This window comes from Entamoeba histolytica, genomic scaffold (assembly GCF_000208925.1).
Source record: "Entamoeba histolytica HM-1:IMSS scf_1104750517767 genomic scaffold, whole genome shotgun sequence".
Taxonomy (NCBI): domain Eukaryota; phylum Evosea; order Mastigamoebida; family Endamoebidae; genus Entamoeba; species Entamoeba histolytica.
Genome location: NW_001914878.1, coordinates 87,457 through 108,937, shown reverse-complemented (window position 1 = coordinate 108,937; position 21,481 = coordinate 87,457). Strand labels below are relative to the sequence as shown.

The 21,481-nt window shown below is 25.4% G+C and overlaps 6 protein-coding genes across 6 annotated transcripts; 3 read left to right on the top strand and 3 right to left on the bottom strand.

Moving 5' to 3' along the window:
• Positions 1-192: 192 nt before the first annotated feature.
• Positions 193-693, top strand: EHI_096720 (uncharacterized protein; the record flags this gene model as incomplete). The annotated part of the gene is made up of 1 exon (XM_001913465.1): positions 193-693. The coding sequence occupies one exon, from the start codon at positions 193-195 to the stop codon at positions 691-693; it is 501 nt and encodes a 166-aa protein (XP_001913500.1).
• Positions 694-2,400: 1,707 nt separating this feature from the next.
• EHI_096710 (type A flavoprotein, putative) lies at positions 2,401-3,658 on the bottom strand (the record flags this gene model as incomplete). Its single annotated transcript, XM_651854.2, has 1 exon — positions 2,401-3,658. The coding sequence occupies exon 1, from the start codon at positions 3,619-3,621 to the stop codon at positions 2,401-2,403; it is 1,221 nt and encodes a 406-aa protein (XP_656946.1). The 5' UTR covers positions 3,622-3,658.
• A 2,457-nt stretch (positions 3,659-6,115) lies between these two features.
• On the top strand, positions 6,116-7,559 carry EHI_096700 (Ras GTPase-activating protein, putative; the record flags this gene model as incomplete). Its single annotated transcript, XM_651853.1, has 2 exons — positions 6,116-6,454; positions 6,549-7,559. The coding sequence occupies 2 exons, from the start codon at positions 6,116-6,118 to the stop codon at positions 7,557-7,559; spliced, it is 1,350 nt and encodes a 449-aa protein (XP_656945.1).
• Positions 7,560-10,081: 2,522 nt separating this feature from the next.
• On the bottom strand, positions 10,082-10,498 carry EHI_096690 (uncharacterized protein; the record flags this gene model as incomplete). Its single annotated transcript, XM_001913464.1, has 1 exon — positions 10,082-10,498. The coding sequence occupies one exon, from the start codon at positions 10,496-10,498 to the stop codon at positions 10,082-10,084; it is 417 nt and encodes a 138-aa protein (XP_001913499.1).
• A 620-nt stretch (positions 10,499-11,118) lies between these two features.
• EHI_096680 (uncharacterized protein) lies at positions 11,119-12,446 on the bottom strand (the record flags this gene model as incomplete). Its single annotated transcript, XM_651852.2, has 2 exons — positions 11,119-11,560; positions 11,608-12,446. The coding sequence occupies 2 exons, from the start codon at positions 12,444-12,446 to the stop codon at positions 11,119-11,121; spliced, it is 1,281 nt and encodes a 426-aa protein (XP_656944.2).
• Positions 12,447-12,711: 265 nt separating this feature from the next.
• On the top strand, positions 12,712-21,324 carry EHI_096670 (uncharacterized protein; the record flags this gene model as incomplete). The annotated part of the gene is made up of 1 exon (XM_651851.2): positions 12,712-21,324. The coding sequence occupies one exon, from the start codon at positions 12,712-12,714 to the stop codon at positions 21,322-21,324; it is 8,613 nt and encodes a 2,870-aa protein (XP_656943.2).
• Positions 21,325-21,481: the final 157 nt, after the last annotated feature.

The following is a 21,481-nucleotide window of genomic DNA, read 5'->3' as shown; positions in this document are numbered from 1 at the left end:
CTATAAAATAAAAGAATGATTTTATATGCTGCTGTTTCACTTGGATTAGTTAACGAAGAAGATTTTAAAGGTGACACAGGGTTATTAGTTTATAGTCTAAAAGACTGGGTTTTTACATCAATTGATTCAATATTGAATGATTTTGAAAGTGGAAAAGTTGATACATCATCTTTGGACCAACATGACAAACTAATGTTTACATTGACAATATTAGGAACATGTTTTTCATCATTATCTGAAACATCGACTGACATAAATAGAAAAATACGATGTTTAAAAATATACAAAGAATGGTTGACAACACCAAATTCACCAAGTCTTATTCAAAATAATTGTAAATATGTCAAAATGATTCTTGGACATATTTCATTACTCTTCTCTCCAGAAAATAGATGTTGTTCAGATATTGGAATGTTAAAAACAGGAATGTTAGAAGGTATAGAAGTAATGAAAGCATTTATAATAAATCACATTACAAAACAAACTTCATTATTCAAAAACAATAGTGAAAGGAATGATAGTATATCAACAATTATTGGAATTATTATAGGAATTATTTTTGTTAACTACCACAAACAATTTACTAAACCACTCAATGAATTAAAAATAATAATAAAATTGTTAACAAGAATGTTATTAAGTTGTATCATTAGAAACTTGTGTAAACAATACAATACGCTCTCTTTTTTGTAAATATTTGTAATAATTTTCTTCAATTTTCCTTTACTAATGTAGATGTCTTTGTATTTCTTTCATTTTATTTCTTGTATGTGTTGATAGATTTATTTTTTGTTTGTTGTGACATTTTTTATATTCTGCTTAGCTGTTTTTTCACTACTTAAGTTTGTATAAAATATTTGCAGATTATTTTGTTGAAGTTAAGTAGTGACGTAACATAAAGGTATTTGACTTCAATCACCAAAATAAAAATGAATTAAAAAGAAAGAAAAGGAATAAATAAATATTCAAGAAAAAGTGTTGTTAAAAGTTATAAAATATTTAATAATAATATTATGGTTTTATGTTATAAATTAAAAGTATTAATTTTTATTAAATTATTAAAAAAAAAAGAAACTAAAATAAAATAGTTTAAACATTATTAATAAATAATTTTGGAATTGTTTAAAAATTATTAATTTTGATTAATTTATACTTATAATTTTTTTTATTAATTATCAATTTAACTTTATTTCCATCAATGTTTTAATTGAATTAAATTTACTTTTTTAATATTATAATATATGATTATTTCATTATTTCATTGTCTTTATTATTATCTCTCTTCTCAACTCTCATTAATTCATCTTTTTTCATTACTTTTTTTTACTAATTTTATCCATTCATTGTTCGTTAATATAATATTAATGTATGCTTGAATTTCGGGTTTATTCTTTCTGTTTGATTTATTCATTATTTTACATTTCTTTTTTAATATCAATATATTTCCTTCTTTATGATTTTCTGTTGATAATAATAAAGTATCTTTAAGTAATCAAATATCATCTTCATTAACTGTACTAATGACTACTGTGTTACCTAATCCTACAAATCTTAGTCTTGGTATGTTTGGTTGTAATACTCAAGGGGTGTATTACTTAATCTATTAAATACATATCATCAAATACCAAGTTTTGTTCTACTATTCTTCTCTTTATACTTTTAGTCTTTTTAAATGAATTAATGATGGTATATGACTTAGATACACACTTTCATTGGTTTCATTATTTTTGATCAGTATTTTAGTCAACTTCTCTCAACTTTTATCTCTAGTATTCAACATCATCTTTTGATGTTTGAGACATTGAAGAAGTGAAACGTTCTAAATTATCACCTAAACTTCCTAAATCATTAATAAGTTGTTTATTGAAAATAATAACATGACATAATTTTGAAAATGTAAAATCACTTAAAGAATGAGTATGTTTAAATACAAACAAAATGAATGAATGGATAACACTTAAATATATTATATATATGGACTTACTTTCTTCCTCCAATTTCTAAATAATACTAAGTCTAATCGTTAGAGTAGATTGAAAACATGTAGATTGGAATGCATTTACAAAATATGACTAGACAGTAAATAATTTATCAAACTAATATCTAATTCCATAAAAAATATTCCTTAATAAAACTGATTTACTATCAAATAGTAAATTGTTCATTGGTTTGGTGCTTAATACAATTTAGAACAAAATAAATATAAAACCAATAAACAAATAATAACCATCATTCTTTCAATGTTGAGTAAGACACTTTCTAACTAAAGATAGCATCATAACTAACTAGAATATGAATGTATTTAAAAACTATAATTCATTTTAAATTTGTACGATGTTTATAACTTTAAAACCTCTTAAATAGTAAGAAAAAGAACAGAAAAATCAAAGAAAAAAAGGATTAAGCTTTAAGGGCCTCAGCAAATTTCTTTCCCCATTCAAAGCATGTTTGTAATTCATTAGAATTAGGTTGGAATTTAATAGATAAAGGTTCAACAGGTTGGTGAACTTTTAATTGAACGATTCTAGCTGATAAGTTTTTAACACCTTCACCACTCCAACCGAATGAACCAAAGCATTGAACAAATCTATTACAATGGATAGTTGGATTAAGACTACATGCAATTTGCATAATAGGAGGAATAGTATCATTAACTAAAGTAGGTGTACCTAAAAGTAAACCTTTAGCATCTTCAAATTCCTTTAAAACATCACCAACAGAAGACTCTACAATATTAAACATCTTAACTTCAACACCAGTAGATTTAATTCCTTCACTAATTTGTTCTGCCATTTTTTGAGTATATCCATAAGCAGATCCATAAGCAATAACAACTTTATTTTTTAAAGCAATAGGTTGTGCCCATTGTCTATATCTTTCGATATTTTCTTTAATGTGTGTTCTTAAAACAGGTCCATGGCTACAACAAATAGCTTTAAGTTCATCGCTTGGGAATCCCATTTGTGTTTCAATCATATCAAGTCCTTTAATTACATAATTTTTAAATGGTCCAAAAATACAATCAAAATAGTGTTTATATGCATCATCCATATCTTTAATTCTCTCCATCATTTGGTCATTAAATACTCTTTCATCTGCATAATGTCCTCCAAAAACATCACAACTAACTAATACTTTCATTTCTTCAATAACTGTCATCATAGTATCTGGCCAATGTAAAAATGGTTGAATAAGGAATTTTAAGTGATAATTTCCTAAGTCAAGTGTTTTAATCTTTCCTGAATTTAATGTCTTTGTATTTTCTTTAATATGTCCAATGTATTTAATATTATTTAATGCTGCCATAGTTCCAATTACTGTTGCTTCTGGGTATTTCTCTAATATGTGAACTAATGATCCACTGTGATCTGGTTCAGTATGATTTAATACGATATAATCTAATTTTCCTTCTTTTCCTATGACATCTTCTATTCTCTCTAAACACTCTCCTGCAAAATTCTCTTTACATGTTTCAAATAATACATTGCCTTTCTCACTTTTTAATAAAAATGAATTGTATGAAGTTCCATATGGTGTTGTCATTATTATATCAAACACTCGTAATTCTTTATCAAATACTCCTACCCAATATAAGTCTTTTACTACTTCCAATGCTTTCATTCCTATGTATTTCTTTCTTTCAGTTCCTCTTTATATATTCTCTTCTTTTTTTTCTCTTTGTCCAGATTCTTTTTTTCATTTTGTCCAGACTCTTTTTTTCTTCTTTCTCTTCTTCTAGATCTTTCTTCTCTTCTTTTTTCGGTTAGTTCTTTCCTCTTTTTCTTTCTTTTCTTGAATAAAATTTGAAAAAACTTTCTTTGAGAAGTTTAATAATAGATGACGAAGTTTTGTTTTGCCTTATGAAGTTGAAACACTTTTTTGTTTCTTTTCTTAAAAGGAGATATACCAAAAGAAATTCAACCCAGTTCTGTATCAACAAAAGTTTTTAATGAGAGTATTTAGAAGGTTTAGGTTCAATTCAAATTAATGAATGTTAAAGTATTATCACTGGTTAGTATTTATGATAGTTATTGTAACTAAATAATGAATTGAATTATTTCCCCAGCTACAAATTTAAAAAGAATTATTGATGAGAAAATATTTAAAAGAGAACTAAAGTTCTATTAACCTTTTTCCTTTTCATAAATGGTGTTAAATAAGTGATAGGTTTGTGTTGCTTAGGTGTTGGACTTATGTTATACAAACTTTATTTTACTTTTTTATTTCTCATTGAAGTATTTATTTGTTATAATATAAAAATGTGGTTTTTCTCTTCTATTGATTTAAATTGTTTTTTTTGTTTTTTTGAGCTTTAATTTGTTGTTTTTTTTTTCTCATTAATCTAATCACCCGTCTTATCAAATCTGAGCGGATTAAACAATAAATAGTATTACTGTCTGGATGTGAATAAAAAATCACAAAAAGAAAAGTAGAAAAGAGTTACAGAAGAAGTAATTGAAGTTATAAAAATGATTAAGAGGTACTTTCAAAGATTTAACAATAAACAATAATGTTAAGTAGTGTAGTTTAAATGCTTTAGTTGAGAATAATAATGAGAAGAAACAAAAGAATTAATCAGGTATGACATAACAAATATACATAAAGTAGAATAACTATTGAAATAAATAGAATTGTTATTTCAGTTGCACAATAAATCATAGTTTAGTTACATATATTCACCAAATTGTGTATCACAATACCTACCAATTTAATATTATATTTTTAAAACACATCATAAACATCTCTTTTTTATTTGGGTTATGAAATAGTTAGTGTTTTTAAGAGCTATTTATCAATGATTGTATCAATGGAATAGAAGAAGAATAAATTAAAACAACTCATTCAGAATTATTGCCAAAACATAATTTAATTCTAATGAATTAGTTTTGCTAATAAATTGATCAACAATTAATTGTCTTTTTAAGGAGAAAAAAAAAACTAATAAATTTCTTTATTTTCATCTGAAAATAAATTATACTCTTTATCATTTTTTTCTACCATTATTTTTCGGAGTATTAGTTTTTTTAATATTTCATAGATTCATACAACGAAATGAGTATTTTCTTAGTCCTTTCTTTTTTCGTTTTTTTCTTTGAAAAAAGATGGCAGAATTATATAGTCATGAAAGGAAATGTTAGTAAGTCTGCGTAAAACATTTTGAAGCAACTCTAAAAAAGATATTTTTTTAAATAAGTATGATTTGAGTATAAAATAATTTTTGTCTTTATTTTACAGTAATTCAATTTTTTATTTAAAGACATCTTCATCATTTTTTATTATAGTTTTCTTTTTAAAATAACTTGAAAAAATCTTAAAATCATTCAATGTTGTTTGTTAATTTTTTATTAGAATTTTTTGAAAACCAATAACCAAATGGTGTATGGCATTCAAACATGTCTTTGAATGTTTTTTAAAATATAAAACTCTAAAGAATAAGTTACTATTATTTGGGTTTATTTAGAGATAAAAATAAAAAAAAAAATATATTTTGGTTGGAGTTAACGTTAATAGAAAATGAAAAAAAATTATAAATCATATCGTTTTATTTTAATAAATATTGTTTTAATGTTTCATTTTATAAGATGACGTTAGTATTAAAACAAATTAATACTACAAAACACTAAATAAACACTTTATGGAGTCAGTTTTGTCTATTAACATAGGTCTAAAATGAATAAATAAAAAAGTGATATTTTGATTATACATGAAAAGATAGAAAAAAAAAGGAGATGAAATTAATGAAGAGTTTTTATTGAATTTTTTTGACAATAGTATTGTGTTTTCAATTCTCATTTTCTCAATAAGAAAAATTTGGAATGTAATTATTTTTGAAATAACAACAATATTTATGAAAAAGTTTTTTATGACTCTGATTTTGGTATGAGTTGGTGAATGATGATAACCAATCCAAGAAAAGTTTAAAAAGACTCATTTAAAAAAAGGAATGTAAAATAATAATTTACGAAATTAAAAGGAAAGAATTAAAAGCTAGAATTTTTAAAATGAAAGTGTTATTCTGACCCCTATGTTTTATATTTAGAACATTAATTTATTTTAGGAAATGAAATAAATTAAGATTGAAATCTTAGAATCGCATCAATTAAATTGTTTTGATATGGCTCGTACTCTTAGGAGAAAGACTAGTGTCCCTAACTGTTCTTCTGATGTTTTCCTTAGTCAAGACCAAACATTACAAATATCAAATTCGGCAAGCATGACACCTGATGGTTCAATTTGTTCTTCAAAAAGTTCTATTGGAAGTCATAATACTTGTCAATCCCCCATTTATTGTTGTTCAACTGAAGGTATAAATACACCAGTTAAAAAATACTTACATACCGTTCATAGACAAGTTGATAGACATGTTAATACTTTAAGACCATCAAATGAAGAAGTTTTAGCATCAATGTTTTTAGAAAAAAATAGTCGTTTATTATATTCATACTCTCAAGCAGTTTGTTACTATTATTAAAAATTTTATTTGAGAATATTGGTTTAATAATCTCAACAAATATTTTCAGTTAGAATATTCTACTCACTTTACTTAGTTAATAAGTAAAAGTGATTACAATAGTTACCATATTCGTATTTTACTTAAATTCTTCAAGTCAAGAGGAAAGTTAACTCATTTAATTACTAACCTCTCTGATATTGAAATTGAAACAACTAACTATAATAATGAACTTTTTAGAGGAAACAGTGTTTTCACTAGAGTATTTTCAGAATATTTAAAGAATTATTGTAATGAATTTCTTCAACTCATTATTTCTCCAATTCAAGAGATAATTAAAGAAGTTAAAACAAAAAACCAACCGAGTATATTAACAGGAGATGATTCTTTAAATGGTTTATTGTTGGCTTGTACTATTAAAGATGTATTAGAAAAAATGGCAGTCTCAATTACAAAAAATACCTGTTTGTTGCCACCTCATTTACGTTATATTTTAAGGCATATATACAATTCAGTCTACCTTATTAGAGGAGAGGAAGCTTCAAAACATGTATTAGAAACATTAATATTCCTTCGTTTTATCCTTCCACCATTAGCTCAAACTCCTCAATTATTAAAGAAGTTACAAAGTTTATTAAAAATGGCAAACGGTAAAATCTTTTCAAGGTTTAGTGATGACAAACATGAAACATTAACTACAAGAGAAGAGACATTATTTATTAGTTCTGTTAATACATTCTATAGAGGTATTATTACTGGACCTCTTTCTTTTGCAACTTCATTTAAAGGAGTTAAACGGTCAGAACAAGATGAAAGTTACAATGATATAGTTCAAGTGATTAGGTCTGAAATGAACCGAATCTCAAGTGTATTTGGAGATGGATTTGAAACTGTCTTTGATATAGTCAAAGGAAAAAAAGATGTTGTTAGTGTTAATGTAATAAATGCTGCTGAAGAAATGACAAGTTGGATGATTGATAGAGAGTATGAACTTGAAGGTGAAAATAAAGAATTAAGATTGTCTGTGGACTGTTTAAAAAAAGAGTGTTGTATTCTTAGACAAAAAGTTATGGAACTACAAACAAATGAACTCAATTCATCCAATTAATTTTTTCTTCATTAGCTTATTAACAAACTTTAACTGTGTTTTTATCATGCTCAATTATATTCTTTATTTAATTTATATAAAAGTTAATATTTATTTAAGTTATTGTTAGATGTTTTACTAATATTTCAAACCATTATTTGTTGTACTAATACATATAAGTTATTTATTTGATTCAATTTGGATTAGAATATCTTTTCAAACTTGTTTTGTAATAACAAATATTTTTTCAATAATTATAATGAATTAAACTTAACTAAACGTTACAAAAATTACTGTTATTATTTTGAATATCAAATTCAACCAAATTAATCACTTTTCTGGTTATAAACTACTTTTGTTAGCAAAATCTGATATATTAGTTTTGATTTAAATTATTACAAAGTGTATTATGATTGTTTTAGGTTATTTTTATCTTTAAAAAATTAATATCATATGACTATAATTATTTCTTCTTTAAACCTTCTTTAACAAAGACTATCTCCATTTATTAAAGTTTATTGACTCTTTTGTTTTAAATTAATTAAAATTATTTTAATGTATCTTCTGGGGATATAGTCATTTTTATTTATTCCATTTAAGAAATTTTTTGATTACTTTTTGTAAAGAATCATTTTATTGAAAGTTTAATATAGTAGATGAAGGAGATTTCAGTTAATGGTAATATAATAAATAAAATAGTAATGATATAGCAATGATAATAAATTATTTAATATAAATGAAAGAAAGTTTTCATTCTTATTATTCATTTATATTCATTTAATTGTATTTTATTGGTATCTTTTTTTTAAATTAATCAATAAAATGAATATAGTCTTTTATTTTTTATTCTTTTATTTTTATGTTTATTTGATGTTATTTATTAAACAAAATATGTAGTATCAATCAGATTTCATTTATTCCATTTCATACTTGTGAATTATTTAATTGTTTTATTTATGTGGTATTAATTTATGAGAATATAAAAGAGTGCTACTTCTTTTTATTTTCATTGTTTATTCTTTTTGTATGTTCCAAGTCAACATTTAATTTTATATATTTCTGATTATAATTTATGACAATATAAAATACAAGATTTTTAGAATATGAATTTATTGTTTTGAGTAATGTTTGAATTTATTGTTCTCATGTTGTTTTTCACGTGATTAGTTATTAATTCTCATTTTTCTTTTTGTTCATCGTTTATTGAAATGAGAAATGTAAGATGATTTGATAATTTTATCAAGTAAATTATACATCAATTATTGATATTCAAATGTATTTTTGTTTATTTCATAAACAAATTAATTTACATTTTGAAATGATGAATGATGAGATTATATTTCATTAATTAAATTCATATTTGATTGTGGTTTGTTTTAAATGAATTAATAATATTAAATTATTTGATTGAACAAAATGTGATTTATATAATAATGAATATTGTTATTGATAATATGATAAATAAATATATTAAATAATGAAATATCAATAGACTATTTAAAATTATCAACTGTTATTACTTAATTTATTATTATCATAACAACATTTATTTTGATTATTAGTCACAGTTGTATAGATTTTATTTAATGTTACAACACAAGTACATTCAATAATGAGAATTTTGCTCAATTAGAAATAGATTATAATTATAAATTATGATATTTATAGAGAAATTAATAATCAAATGTTATACATTGTATTATAAATTCAGAATAATAAATGTGTACTATTATAACAAATACATTTCAACATCATATTTTTGATGATAGTCATATTCATTGTTTTGTGACTCAATTCATTTAAATATACTTTTATGGACTTTTCATCTTCACAATCACTGAAACATATTTTAGCACATTAAATATTAATTTATATTGAAAAAAATTACAAATAATGATAAACGAAATGAATGTTGACACTTTTATTATAAATGATATTGACTCATTGCATATCAATTGATATTAAGAACACAGTACATAAAATAAGTTATTATCTTAAATGACAAACAAATAATTTATTAATGATATTGATAACATTGTTTCATATTTAATAATTCATTAGTAATGATTTAGTAATTGATAACCCAGAAATAACATTTCATTCATAGATAATAGAATGAAATTACATAACCAAATTTAATTTATTAACTGAAAATTTAGATCAGAATTGTTTATGTTTAATGAATAAAAATATAAATTTGAGAAAGAATAAAATTAATAAAGATAAGAAATATTGAAATGAAAAAATCATTTTCATTCAAAATAACAAATATTTAAGTATAAAAAGATAATAATGAATATTAAAGAAAATATAAAATAATTATAGTTATTTTCAAATTACACAAATCTTCATTTTCTACATTTTACTTCCTATCCTGTGAAAGCATTTATTGTAAGTTATATTATTGTTAAATTAAATGAACGTAAAACTTTAAAATAATTTATTTGTAAAAGAATAAATACAATTTTTTGTTTTTTACTATCCTTAAAAAAATATTTTTATTCTTAGTTTAATTGTTTTATTGAAGAGACATAATGAATAATTTATTTATTTATTAATTGAATCTTTTTGATAACAGAATCTAGGTTCATTTCTCTCAGTTTTTCTAGTACTTTTTCTTCTTCATAATGTTTACAATGACAATTAATTAAATTTGAATATCTCTCAAGACATGACCCTTTGACAATCTCTTTGGCTAGTTTGATTGCTTTTCTTTCTAAATGTAGTAATTCTTCTTCTTGGTATTGTATATTTTCTTCATGTTCTTGGTGTTTGTTTATAATTAGTTCTTTTTTAAGAGGATATAAAATGTTATACTTTATAGAATTTTGAATTTGTTTATTATTATCATAGTGTTTGTTTAACTCTAGTACCGATTTGGTATCTCCATAGTCTATAGTTTCTTGTAGTTCTTTGATAGAAGTAATACTCTCTTCACTGTGGTATGAAAACTCTTCCATATCAGAAATATTATTCTTGTCTATCAGTTTAATCTTACGATCAAAACTAAATCTTACTTTTCGTTTTTGTTTATTTTGAGTATTTGCTACAGAAGTTATGTTTGCTTATTATTAAGGTAAATACTGACTATAAAAATACTGATAACTATAACTTCATGAAGAAATACCTTAAAGTCAATTTCTTGCTCAACTCTTTATGACTACTACATTACTATTTATCGATAGCTCATTTTTGAAATGAAAGTGTTATTCTTTTGGTATATGATTTGCATTAATTTCTTTCTTGAATATTAGAAGAAGAGTCTTTATAACAAAGTGTCTTCGATAAAATAGACACATTCTTTAAACATAATAAAATTAATTTATTATTTTTTTATATAACATTGATTTACTGTTCAATAATAACAAGAAAATTAGTTTTTCCTTTATTACCATTTTAGTTAAAACGGTTTATCTTTTAACGTCACTGATAGACTAAAAACGAAAAAACCATTATTATATTAGACAGTTAGTTGAATGGATACAAATAGGTTTAAAAGAAGTTTTATTTTATTGTATAATTAAAATATTAAACACTCCAACAAAAAAATTACTGTAACAAAAATATTCAACAATTATACTCACAATATAAAAAGATAAAATGTAATAAAAAGCATTAATAGTCTTGTTGAAGAATTTTGAATATCAGACTCAGTATAACCTATCATGAAAGACTGCCAATTTGAGACAAATCGAATGGTATTATCCTCAAATTGTGCAATAACAGGATACCCATTATTACCAAGTAATAACCGACTTATTCCCATCACTCCAATTCTATCTCCATTTGAATCGAATAAGACTTTACCTGTTGCACCTGTGAATTTTGAACTAATAAATTTAGTAAAATTATAAGTATTTCCACACTTTTTCCAACCTTCAACAAGTGAAACAACGACGTCATAATATCCTTTTCCAAGAGGTGGTAAAGGACTTCCAAATTTTGATTCTCTAATTAATGTTAATTTGATTCTACTTTCATTTAAAGAATTAAATGACTTTTTGTCTTTTTTAATTGCCTTACTTCTTATTGAAGTTTTTATTGAAATACAAAAGAAAAGAAAACAAACAATTCTTTAGAGATATCATTACTTTCAGAAAAGAGACTTGCAATAACAACATTTGTTTTGTTATTTAATACTTCTTTAAATCCATTTAACTCAAAATCTGCTTCACTAATAACCATTGCAGCATCTGGTAATACCCACATTTTTGTTTCTAGTACTTCTGGAAAACGTTTCCATGTATCAAATAATTCTTCCATATACATATTGCTAATAATTGTATCAATACCATCTAAATTTCCCATGTCTGGCATATTTTCACCATATTGAATACCAAGAAGTGCAATATTCTTTTGATTACATAATTTATTTACTCTAAAATATCCTGAATTTCCACTTGGGTCATTTGTATAAATCATTGCAACTTTTTTCTTTTTAAAGGAATGAATAAATTCAATAATTGATTGATATGATGCTGAGTCAACTGGAATTGTTCTCATAAAATTAGGATAATCATCTTTATTAGAAAGAGTATCTGAAGTTGCTGAATTACTGATGATTGGTATTTCTTGACCTTTTTGCTTGAATACATAAGAATCTTGACATATAATTAATTCACTTGTTGTGGAAGTAATAGTATCTCCAATGATTGCATAATTTGTTCCATCCTTCATCATCTGGTCATGAATGGTATGAACTGTAGAAATATTATTTGGGTCTGGGTGATAAGCATGTAATGTAACAGAAACACCAAGTTTTTTAAAAGTATAATCAATAATATCAAAATAAGTTTTATTATAAACAATGTCCTCAGGCAAATTACTGATACTAACAGCAACATGATTTTTAGCATAACTGAAATTGAACATTAGAAATATAATAAAAGTAAACTCTCTAATATTCATTTACAAATAATGATTTAGAGATTCTTTTAAAATAGTATAATCTAAAAACACAAATTAAAAAATTATATTATTTTCCTATTTTTTAAAACAAAAAAAAAAATTAAAAAATGTTATTTAATAAGGAAAAAACAGTATAATTGAAAAAAATAAAAAAAACTGAAAAAAACATTAAGATGGTTTGTGTTGATTCTGAGTGAAAGGAAAGTTTTAAGATTTAGAATTAATAAAATAGGACCGAAGAAACATCGAACTAAAGAAGAAACAAATGTTAGAAAAAAGGGCTGCTAAAAAAAAGGAGATACAAAAACGAAAAGAAGAGTTACAATCAAATGCTGGTTTACAAAGTCAATTTTTTGATCAATTAATTGCCCGTGTACAACAACCAACATTTTTAACTTCTACAGTTGATATGAATTTAGTTAGTTGTTATGTTGAAATATTAAAAGACACTAAAGAACTTAACAAAATTCAATATGAATTTTTAGCACCATTTTTACCATTAATTTCATGGCAATTAGCACATGTAGATTTATCATGGAGTTTAACACAACCACAAAATAATTATCAACAATTGGAACATATTACAACAGAAATTTTAAGATATTCATGTAAGATTATTAAATCAATTAATTCAGGTGAAATAAAAGAAAATCTTAATGATGGAATTAATAATTATTATATCTTTAAACAAATTCAAGTTGCTGTTAGTATATTATGTGGTTATTCAGAAGACTTTTCATATATTGAAGTTATGAAATTATTTACTGCTCATCAAAATATTTGTTATCCATTATTTGCTGTTTCACAAGAAACTACTGATATTATGCAAATAGCTGTTGAAGGTGTGCTTCATGAAACGATTCCTGTTGCTATGAAAGCAAGAATTCCAGATGCATTACCACAAATGAACACAGTTTCATTAAAAAGTCTTCTTCATGGTGCTGTAGCATCAGGAGATATAATGAGTAAAAGTGAAATGGAAGAAAAAGGAAAAAATGTATTTGGTAAATTAGTTGAAGAAAATCAAACAATTTTTAATTGGGAATTATTATCAATTGGAGCTATTCTTCAATATTGTCAGATGATTCTTGAACAAGTAGATATGAATGTAGAACATGTTGATGAGGTTATTCATGAACAACGAGTTGGAAGAGCATTGAGATTAGTAAGGAGTGTATTAAATTTCATTAGAAAGTTTGAAACAATTGAACCAACGTGTGTTGGTGATATTGTTACATTAGCAAATGTATTAGTTACAATGCATGAACATTTATGCCAAACAACCATTTCATGTCATACATATTGTGATTATCTTTGTGAGTGTTTATTTAATCTATCACTTATTTTAAAAGAACATATTGGTAATCCTGTTGTTTATGTCAATTTAGAAGCATACATCGCTGCACGTTTATTTGGGTCTTTATTTTCTAAAGACCAAACACTAACTCGAATTATAGAAATGGTTCAAAATAAAGAAGAAATACCACTCCCTTGTTTGCATTCAACAGCATTAGCACTTACATTTTCTAGAGATATTTTCTCTCGTCTTCAATCTAATTTGAGCACTGTTGTTGATGCATCAACTTACAAAAATTATTCAAGAATTAGTTGTCAACTAGAGGTTTATACATACAAATTTGATGCATTTGCTGTTCAGACATTTGAATATTTAACAGAATTAATTCTTTCACCAAATGGAGTATTTTTAGATACCTTATTCTCACTTTTATTAACTTCATTTATTGGTATTGGTTATGAAGAGGCTAAAGAAAAAATTCGATTGATGAGGTTTGATCGAGATGAAACAATGAAAACATATCAAAAATATGATGTGGATTATGAACTAACTCGTATTGTTCCATTGTATCTTGCAGTTCATATCTTTGCTGAATCTCCTTGTAAAGCATTAAGGGTATATGTCAAACAATATTTTTCAAGACAACATATGGATTCATTATGGATGATTATCATTGCACAATCTCCAAGAGTTTCATTAAATAATGATAACAAACCACCATTTGGACCATTAATATCTGACGCAGAATCAATCACTAATTTGCGTGTATTATTGAAACAGTTAGTTAATAACAGACATATCACAGATACAAACCTTCAAATTCTTCTTGAAAAAAGAAGAGATAATTATCCTTTAGTTGTTCCAGTTGAACTTGCTGTCTTTACTGCTCGTTTATGGATTCATAGAATAAGTTATACTAACATTATTGAAGGAAAAGATGACCCTGTAGCTTTAAAAGAATGGGATGTTTTTCTTAATGCATTAGAACGGTTAATTGCTTCAACTGATGAGTGGAAAGGAGAAGAGTGTATTGGTTATGAAACAGTATGTATGATGTTATTTATCTTTCATAATTTAAGTAGAGTATCAAGAATTAATTATATGAGAAAGTTATTTAAAATGTTCCAAAATATACCACCTAAGTTAACTGCAAAAGGAATTGTTGGACTAACACGAGCATTGTTAATTCTTGATTATATGTTGAGATATCACAATGACTTTTCTGCTGACTTATTAAATGAAATTAAAAATGCATTATTATCTAGATCATTTGAAGAGCATGGAGACTTAGTACATGATACTTGTATCATTCCTGCTTTTATTGAAAAATTAAATTATTCTGACGCATTGGCATCATTTGCAGTCGAAACCCATGACAATATTCCTCCATCAAATGGATATATTAGATTTTATGGATTTACTAAATATGATAATTATGATAATTATCTTAGTGATTTAAGGCTTGGAATGCATTATCCTCTCGGTTCAGTTGTTATGCTCACAAATACTGCTGATTATTCAAAAACATACGAACGTTTATTAGGGTTATTAAGAGACTGTATTGTTGAACCACCAAAGAATCCAATACTTCAAAGTGCAACATTTATTCTTGGAGAATATTATTTTAATTCATTATGGATGATTATGTGCTTATTACCACCACCTCAGTCATTCATTGACCAATTCAAAGATAGACACCTTTTTGAGAAATTACCTATAGGAAATTTATTATTACATTATGTTAATTGGATGACAAACCTTTGTTATTTAACTGATAAACAACGTTCTAAATTTTACAAAGAAGTTGATATTTCAAATATGAGGATTAAAAATCATATTCAGGCATTAGTTGAAGTACTTCAAAAGATCAAGTCTCAACAAGACAGTAACAAATTAATTCGTATCGATGCTATTGTAGAAACAATTATTCAATTTATTACATGTGCATCATTAAATGGTAAATATCTTGACTTGTACAGAACTCAATTAGCTTTAAGAAAGAAAAACCATGAAGAAGCTCTTAAAGTTGAAAAATTAACTCAAACAGAAGAAGACAAAAAGAAGTTTGAAAAAGCAATAAAGGAAATGAAGGAAGAAGAAGAAAAAAGGAAGGTTGATAAAGAAGAAAAGAAAAGAGTTCAAAATGATTTAAAGAAACTTGCTGAAGAAGAAAAAGAAATTAGAAATGAAGGTTTATTAAAAGGGTTAAAAAATTTATTAAAGAAGGATTCTAAAATTAATAAAAATGAAGATATTGTTGTAGAGGCTTTAGAAACAAAAGTGCTTGAAAGTGATACTAGAAGAAAAAGAAAATTATTAAAGAAAAGAGAAGAATGGTCACAACCCATTGATTCACCAGAAAAATTAAATGAAGGAATAAGAGATATTATTTTCAAATCACCTAAAGAATTCTTTGAAATTTGTGGTGCATTATTAGAAAAATATGTAAATTGTGTTAAAAGCCAACAGCTTGGAGGAATTATTGGTTTAGACAGAGGAATTATTGTTGATACAATGAGAGGTAATAATGTAAATTGGAAGAAAGATGCTATTATCAATGTATTATTTGAAGGTGTACAACAAGAGTCATTAAATAAATATATCAGTTCTATGGTTTTAACAGATGAAACAATTCATTTTATTACAGACAAATGGGGAACAAAATTATATTTATGGAAAGATGAGTTTTATCATCCATTACAACATATTCTTGATGCTTCAGTTAGTTGTCCTATTAGACTATGTGATAGGGCTTATTTTGCTACGGTATCTTCAACTCAAAAAATTGTTAAATCTATTATCACTTTATCAACATTAATCTCTATTCAAGCAAATGTCAAAAACAATTTTGAATCTACATCATTGATGAATACATTATTAATGATCATTCCTGATAAAGGATTTAAATATACACAAGAAAGAGCCATTGAATTAGCTTTAAGAATGGGAGGAGAACAAACATCACCAATTTTAATTGAAGAATCTAAATTATTCCGAGGGGATCAATTCCTAAACTTCATTCTTCAAAGAGAGAAAGTTGATGATGGAACAGTTGAGTGTGTTACTGACTGTTTAAATGTGATGGAACAAGCAGTAAAACAAATCAAACAAAAAGTGAAGAAAGTTGATTACTATTTGAATAAAACAAGACAATTTGGAGAGTCAGATATGAAATTATATTTATTAGTTGGTGGTAAAGTAAAAGACAAAGTAGTTTTAAGACGAATAGAAGAATATTTACAAACATTAATGGAAGGAGATGAGGAAATGAAAAAGAAATTTTCTAGTGCAATGAAAGGATGGAAAAATCCAGCGTTTGGAGAATGGTGTATTCAAAAGATTATTGGAACTGAAGAAAATAAGAAATTTGTTGAAAGTGGTGAGAAAGAAAGTAATGAATTATTTGATTTCTTTGAAACTGTTATGGGAAAAGAAGAAACTGTTAAAAAAGATATATTAGAGAAGTTAATTGAATCTGTTCCATTAGTTGTTGAAAGTAATGGACAATATATCAAGAAATATTTTAGAACGATTTTTAATTATGTTTCTAAACAAAAAGAAGGAAAAATCATTGTTAATGGTATCATGAAATGGTTTGAATCTATTACAATTGAAAAAGCAAAATCATTAAAAGACTGTGAACCATTTAGTGAATTATTAAGAATGGTTTATTATCTGTTCTGTCAAATTAAAGACTCTTCAAGAAGAACTGGGGATATGAATTATATTTCTGAAATTACTCCAAAACCATTACAATGTAGTAAAGAGTTAGTGGGACCAAAGCCATTTTTGCAAAAGATGTTTTCTGTTGGTGAGCATTCTAAAAAGAAGTATCTTTGTGTTGATTGTAGTAAATCTTGTGTTGAACGAGGAGTTGATGTAGATTATGTTGGAATGATTGAAAAATCATGTGAATGTGAAGAGTGTAAGTGTAAAAAACCTATTGTAGTTGATAATAGAGAAGCTCTTTGTATTGAAAAAATAACAAATAGAGAAATGGCAAGGTTGTTTGAAATAGATATTGGTTGTAAAAAGAGTGAAGTTCAATTAGACAACGTTGTTTCTAAGGCTATTGAAGCAGCTATTAGAGATGACAATAAGTTAGGAGAACAAATATTCAATTTCTTTGTTAATATGTCCCATTACATGTTTAGAGCATCTGTTGATGAAATTTCATTTTATGATGGGTTATTTAATAATTCTGAAATTCAAATTATTAAAACTAATGAAAGATATCTTTCTAAAGAATTAATTACAAAAGAGCAATTACAATTAAATAATCTTGATGAAGTTGAAGATGAATTTTTTATTTCTGAACAAAATATTCTCTCATATGATGGAACAAATAGGTTATATAGAGTTGTAGATGAGGCAAATGTATTTAGAGGTTCAGAAAGTTTCTCAGTTGAATATGCCATTCGTTCCATTAAAGCACATAAATGTTCTGATGGAATTCTTCTTTTAGCTTCAATGAACAACGTTGATCTGCTAGTTTTTGATGAAGAAAAATTAATTTCTATTGTTAATGAATCAGAAGATACAATTATCCATAAAATTCATTGGCTTGGAACTACAAATGAGTTTGCTGTTTTTACTGATAAATTTGTTAGGATTGGTAAATATGAAAATGGAACAATTACCACAGAAGAATATTCAATTGACTCTATTATTTATAGTGGAGTTATATTGTCATATACTGACAAACAATATGTATTAATTGTTTCTAATCAAAATGGAGAATTATTTGTTCACATTGTTGATAGACCGTTAGTACCAGGAAGGTTTAAAATATTAAACAAACATATTACCCTTAATATGACAAAAAGAGAGACTATTGTCTTTATGGATTATTTAGTAGATATTGATGCAATTGCATTAAGTACAACAAAACATTGTATTATCAGTAAATTTGATTCTTGCAATTATTCTCTTTCTCAATACTTTATTATCCCACGCTTCTCCCCTACTTGTTGGGTTAAATTGCCTTATAAACGTTCATTCTATATGACTTATTCTCAAAAAAGTTATGAACTTCAATATGTTACATTCAAAAAAGAGTGCATTGAATTGGATAATATTTTAAATAAGCCTATTGGTGGTATTGCACTTGAGCCTAGAGTTGGCTCAATTTCAATTGCAGTGTTTAATGAAGGTGCTCGTTCTATTGATTATATTTCTGAAACTACTACTGAAGTTACTAGTGTCAAAGGAACTGATTGTGATATTACTAAATTAGCATATGTTCAAAGTAAATGTGAGACTGATAATACTTTCAATGATATTGATGGAAAGAAAGTATATTATAATAGATTGATTATCACTAATTTGAATAAGGATATGGTTATTAAAGTTATTAGATTACATTTCAAAGCTGACACTATTCCAATCAAAATACTAGTCAAAGGAAGAGAAGTTACTTTACATAATAGAGGAAATATTCTCACAGTTCCATTGATGAACAATGAAGTTGTAGTTACTGATCCTAAAATTGATATTACATTATTTGATTGTATAACTGCTGAACATCTTTCATATCCATCAAAAGTTGAGGCATTTGGTATTTCCAAAAATGTTATTGGATTCAATGAATTAAGAATGAAAGTAGGATTAAGAGAAGAAGGAGAACAACTCCCACTGATTATGCCAATTCACCATATTTGTAATACCACCTTAATGTTACTTCTAAGATATTTTGAATTAAATATGGATAAACAAACACAGAAATTTATCAATGAGGTCAATGAAACAATGATAGAAAAAATATTTGATCCAGTTAATGCTTTTGTACATGACTCTTTAATGCAGATATTGAGATATCTATCTCCTTCAATGTCTGAATTGAAACAAAACGTTATTTCATTATTAATTAAAGAATTAAAGAGTATTACTCCACGACATGCATATAGATTACTTTCAGTGTTTTTGTTAAAAGCAGTAAGTATAATGAACAAACAACCAAGTGCATTTAAAACAGAAGATGCACAAAATGCAATGATTAATTTAATAGAAAAAATTCTTCTTCATATTCAAAATGCAACAGAAAATAGAAGTAGTATGGTTTATCAGTGTTGTAAATTATTTGTTCATTTATTAGAAATTCGAGACTGTAATACAGTTATGTCTAATGTATTAATTAATTATCTTAGCGATGAACGATATGGGGTTGTTGCTTTAGATGCATTGTGTAATGAGATAATAAAACCTATAGAATTTAACCAATTTAAAGAAAAAATGTCATTGAAATTAAAGCCATTATCAGAAGTTAATTGTAAAATTATTTCATCACTTATTTCACAACAAGCTCCAACTGACCCTCAAGTATTTTTACGTGTTTGTCAATTAATTTATGTTTGTTTAACTACTCAACCTATTGATAATCCAAATTCAGATTTATTAAATAACTTGGTATGTTATCTTATTAAACAAATGAAAATGTTTAGTACTAACCCACTTATTGCTTTTCATTCCTTTGAATTAATAAGAGCTCTTATTAAATCATTTGATGGCAAAGCGTATGATTCATTTGTGGAATCACTAAGGAATTTTGGAGAACCTAATTTCTTTAAAGGTAATTTATTAATACCAAGCGTTTCTTTAAGTAGAATTATTTGTCAACAAATGGATTGTAAGAGCATTGAAGATATTCTTCATAATATGATTAGTAAAGAGATTGATTTAGTACCAAAGAATGAAATTACTATTATGTATAAAGGTAAACATCATGCTATTCCATTGTATAAAACAAAAGAAATGAAAGCAGTTGACTTAACTATTGATATTCTTCAAACTCTATTTTATTTACAAGTAAGTTATAGAACAAATAAGATGCCATTATTAAATGGAGATAAATGGAAAGGAGTGTTAGAAGCAATTATTCAACTAGAAACACAAGGAAATATTCCACGAGGTGTTGTTTCAAAACAATTATTGTATGAATTATCAGGAAGCTCATATTTATATCACCAAGCCACTGATAAGAAAAAATATGAAAGAGTTACTAAATTACTTGAAGGAAAAGAGAGAAAGGAAATTACTGATTTCCTTGTTAAAACAGCAAAATTATCAAGAAAAAGACCATCTCATTGGCAAAAATTTGCTTCAGAAAATAAGGATATTATTCAATTGTTATTGAAATGGATTAAATCAGAAGTAAATGAAATTGTGTTACCTGCTGTCCAAATGACTCATTCACTTATCATTGATGAAGTTAAAGCAAAAGATAATATTTCAGAGACTGAGTTATTTGAAATGGAACTCATTAACAAAGAATTAAAACAAATGAGTGACTTAAGAAAGAAAGTATCCGATGAAATCATTAATACAAAAGGTATTGGAGATATTATCAGAATGACTGCTTATGACAAGTGCCAAGAAGTAAGAGAATTACTTGAAAAAATGTTTAAAATAATGTATCGTGATTCATACGAAACAACTCAAAAGAAACTTTGGGGATATTTCTGTGGAGTTTTAGAACATCCTCAGGCTGATGTATTAAATGAAGAATTTATCTCAACAATGAAAACATTTGCTTTCATCACTGAGACTCATGAAAGAAAAGTAACTGTTCCTCTCGTGTTATAGAATAAATCACTAACTCACCTCTTTTTTATCTATTTATGGCTTATTTTTTTATCAGTTATCAATTTATTTAATAAGCATTTAACTTTATCAAGAAAAAGTGTAAGTATGTGGATGGATATATTCATTAAAATGAAAAGGAACTCAAAATTAATTACTT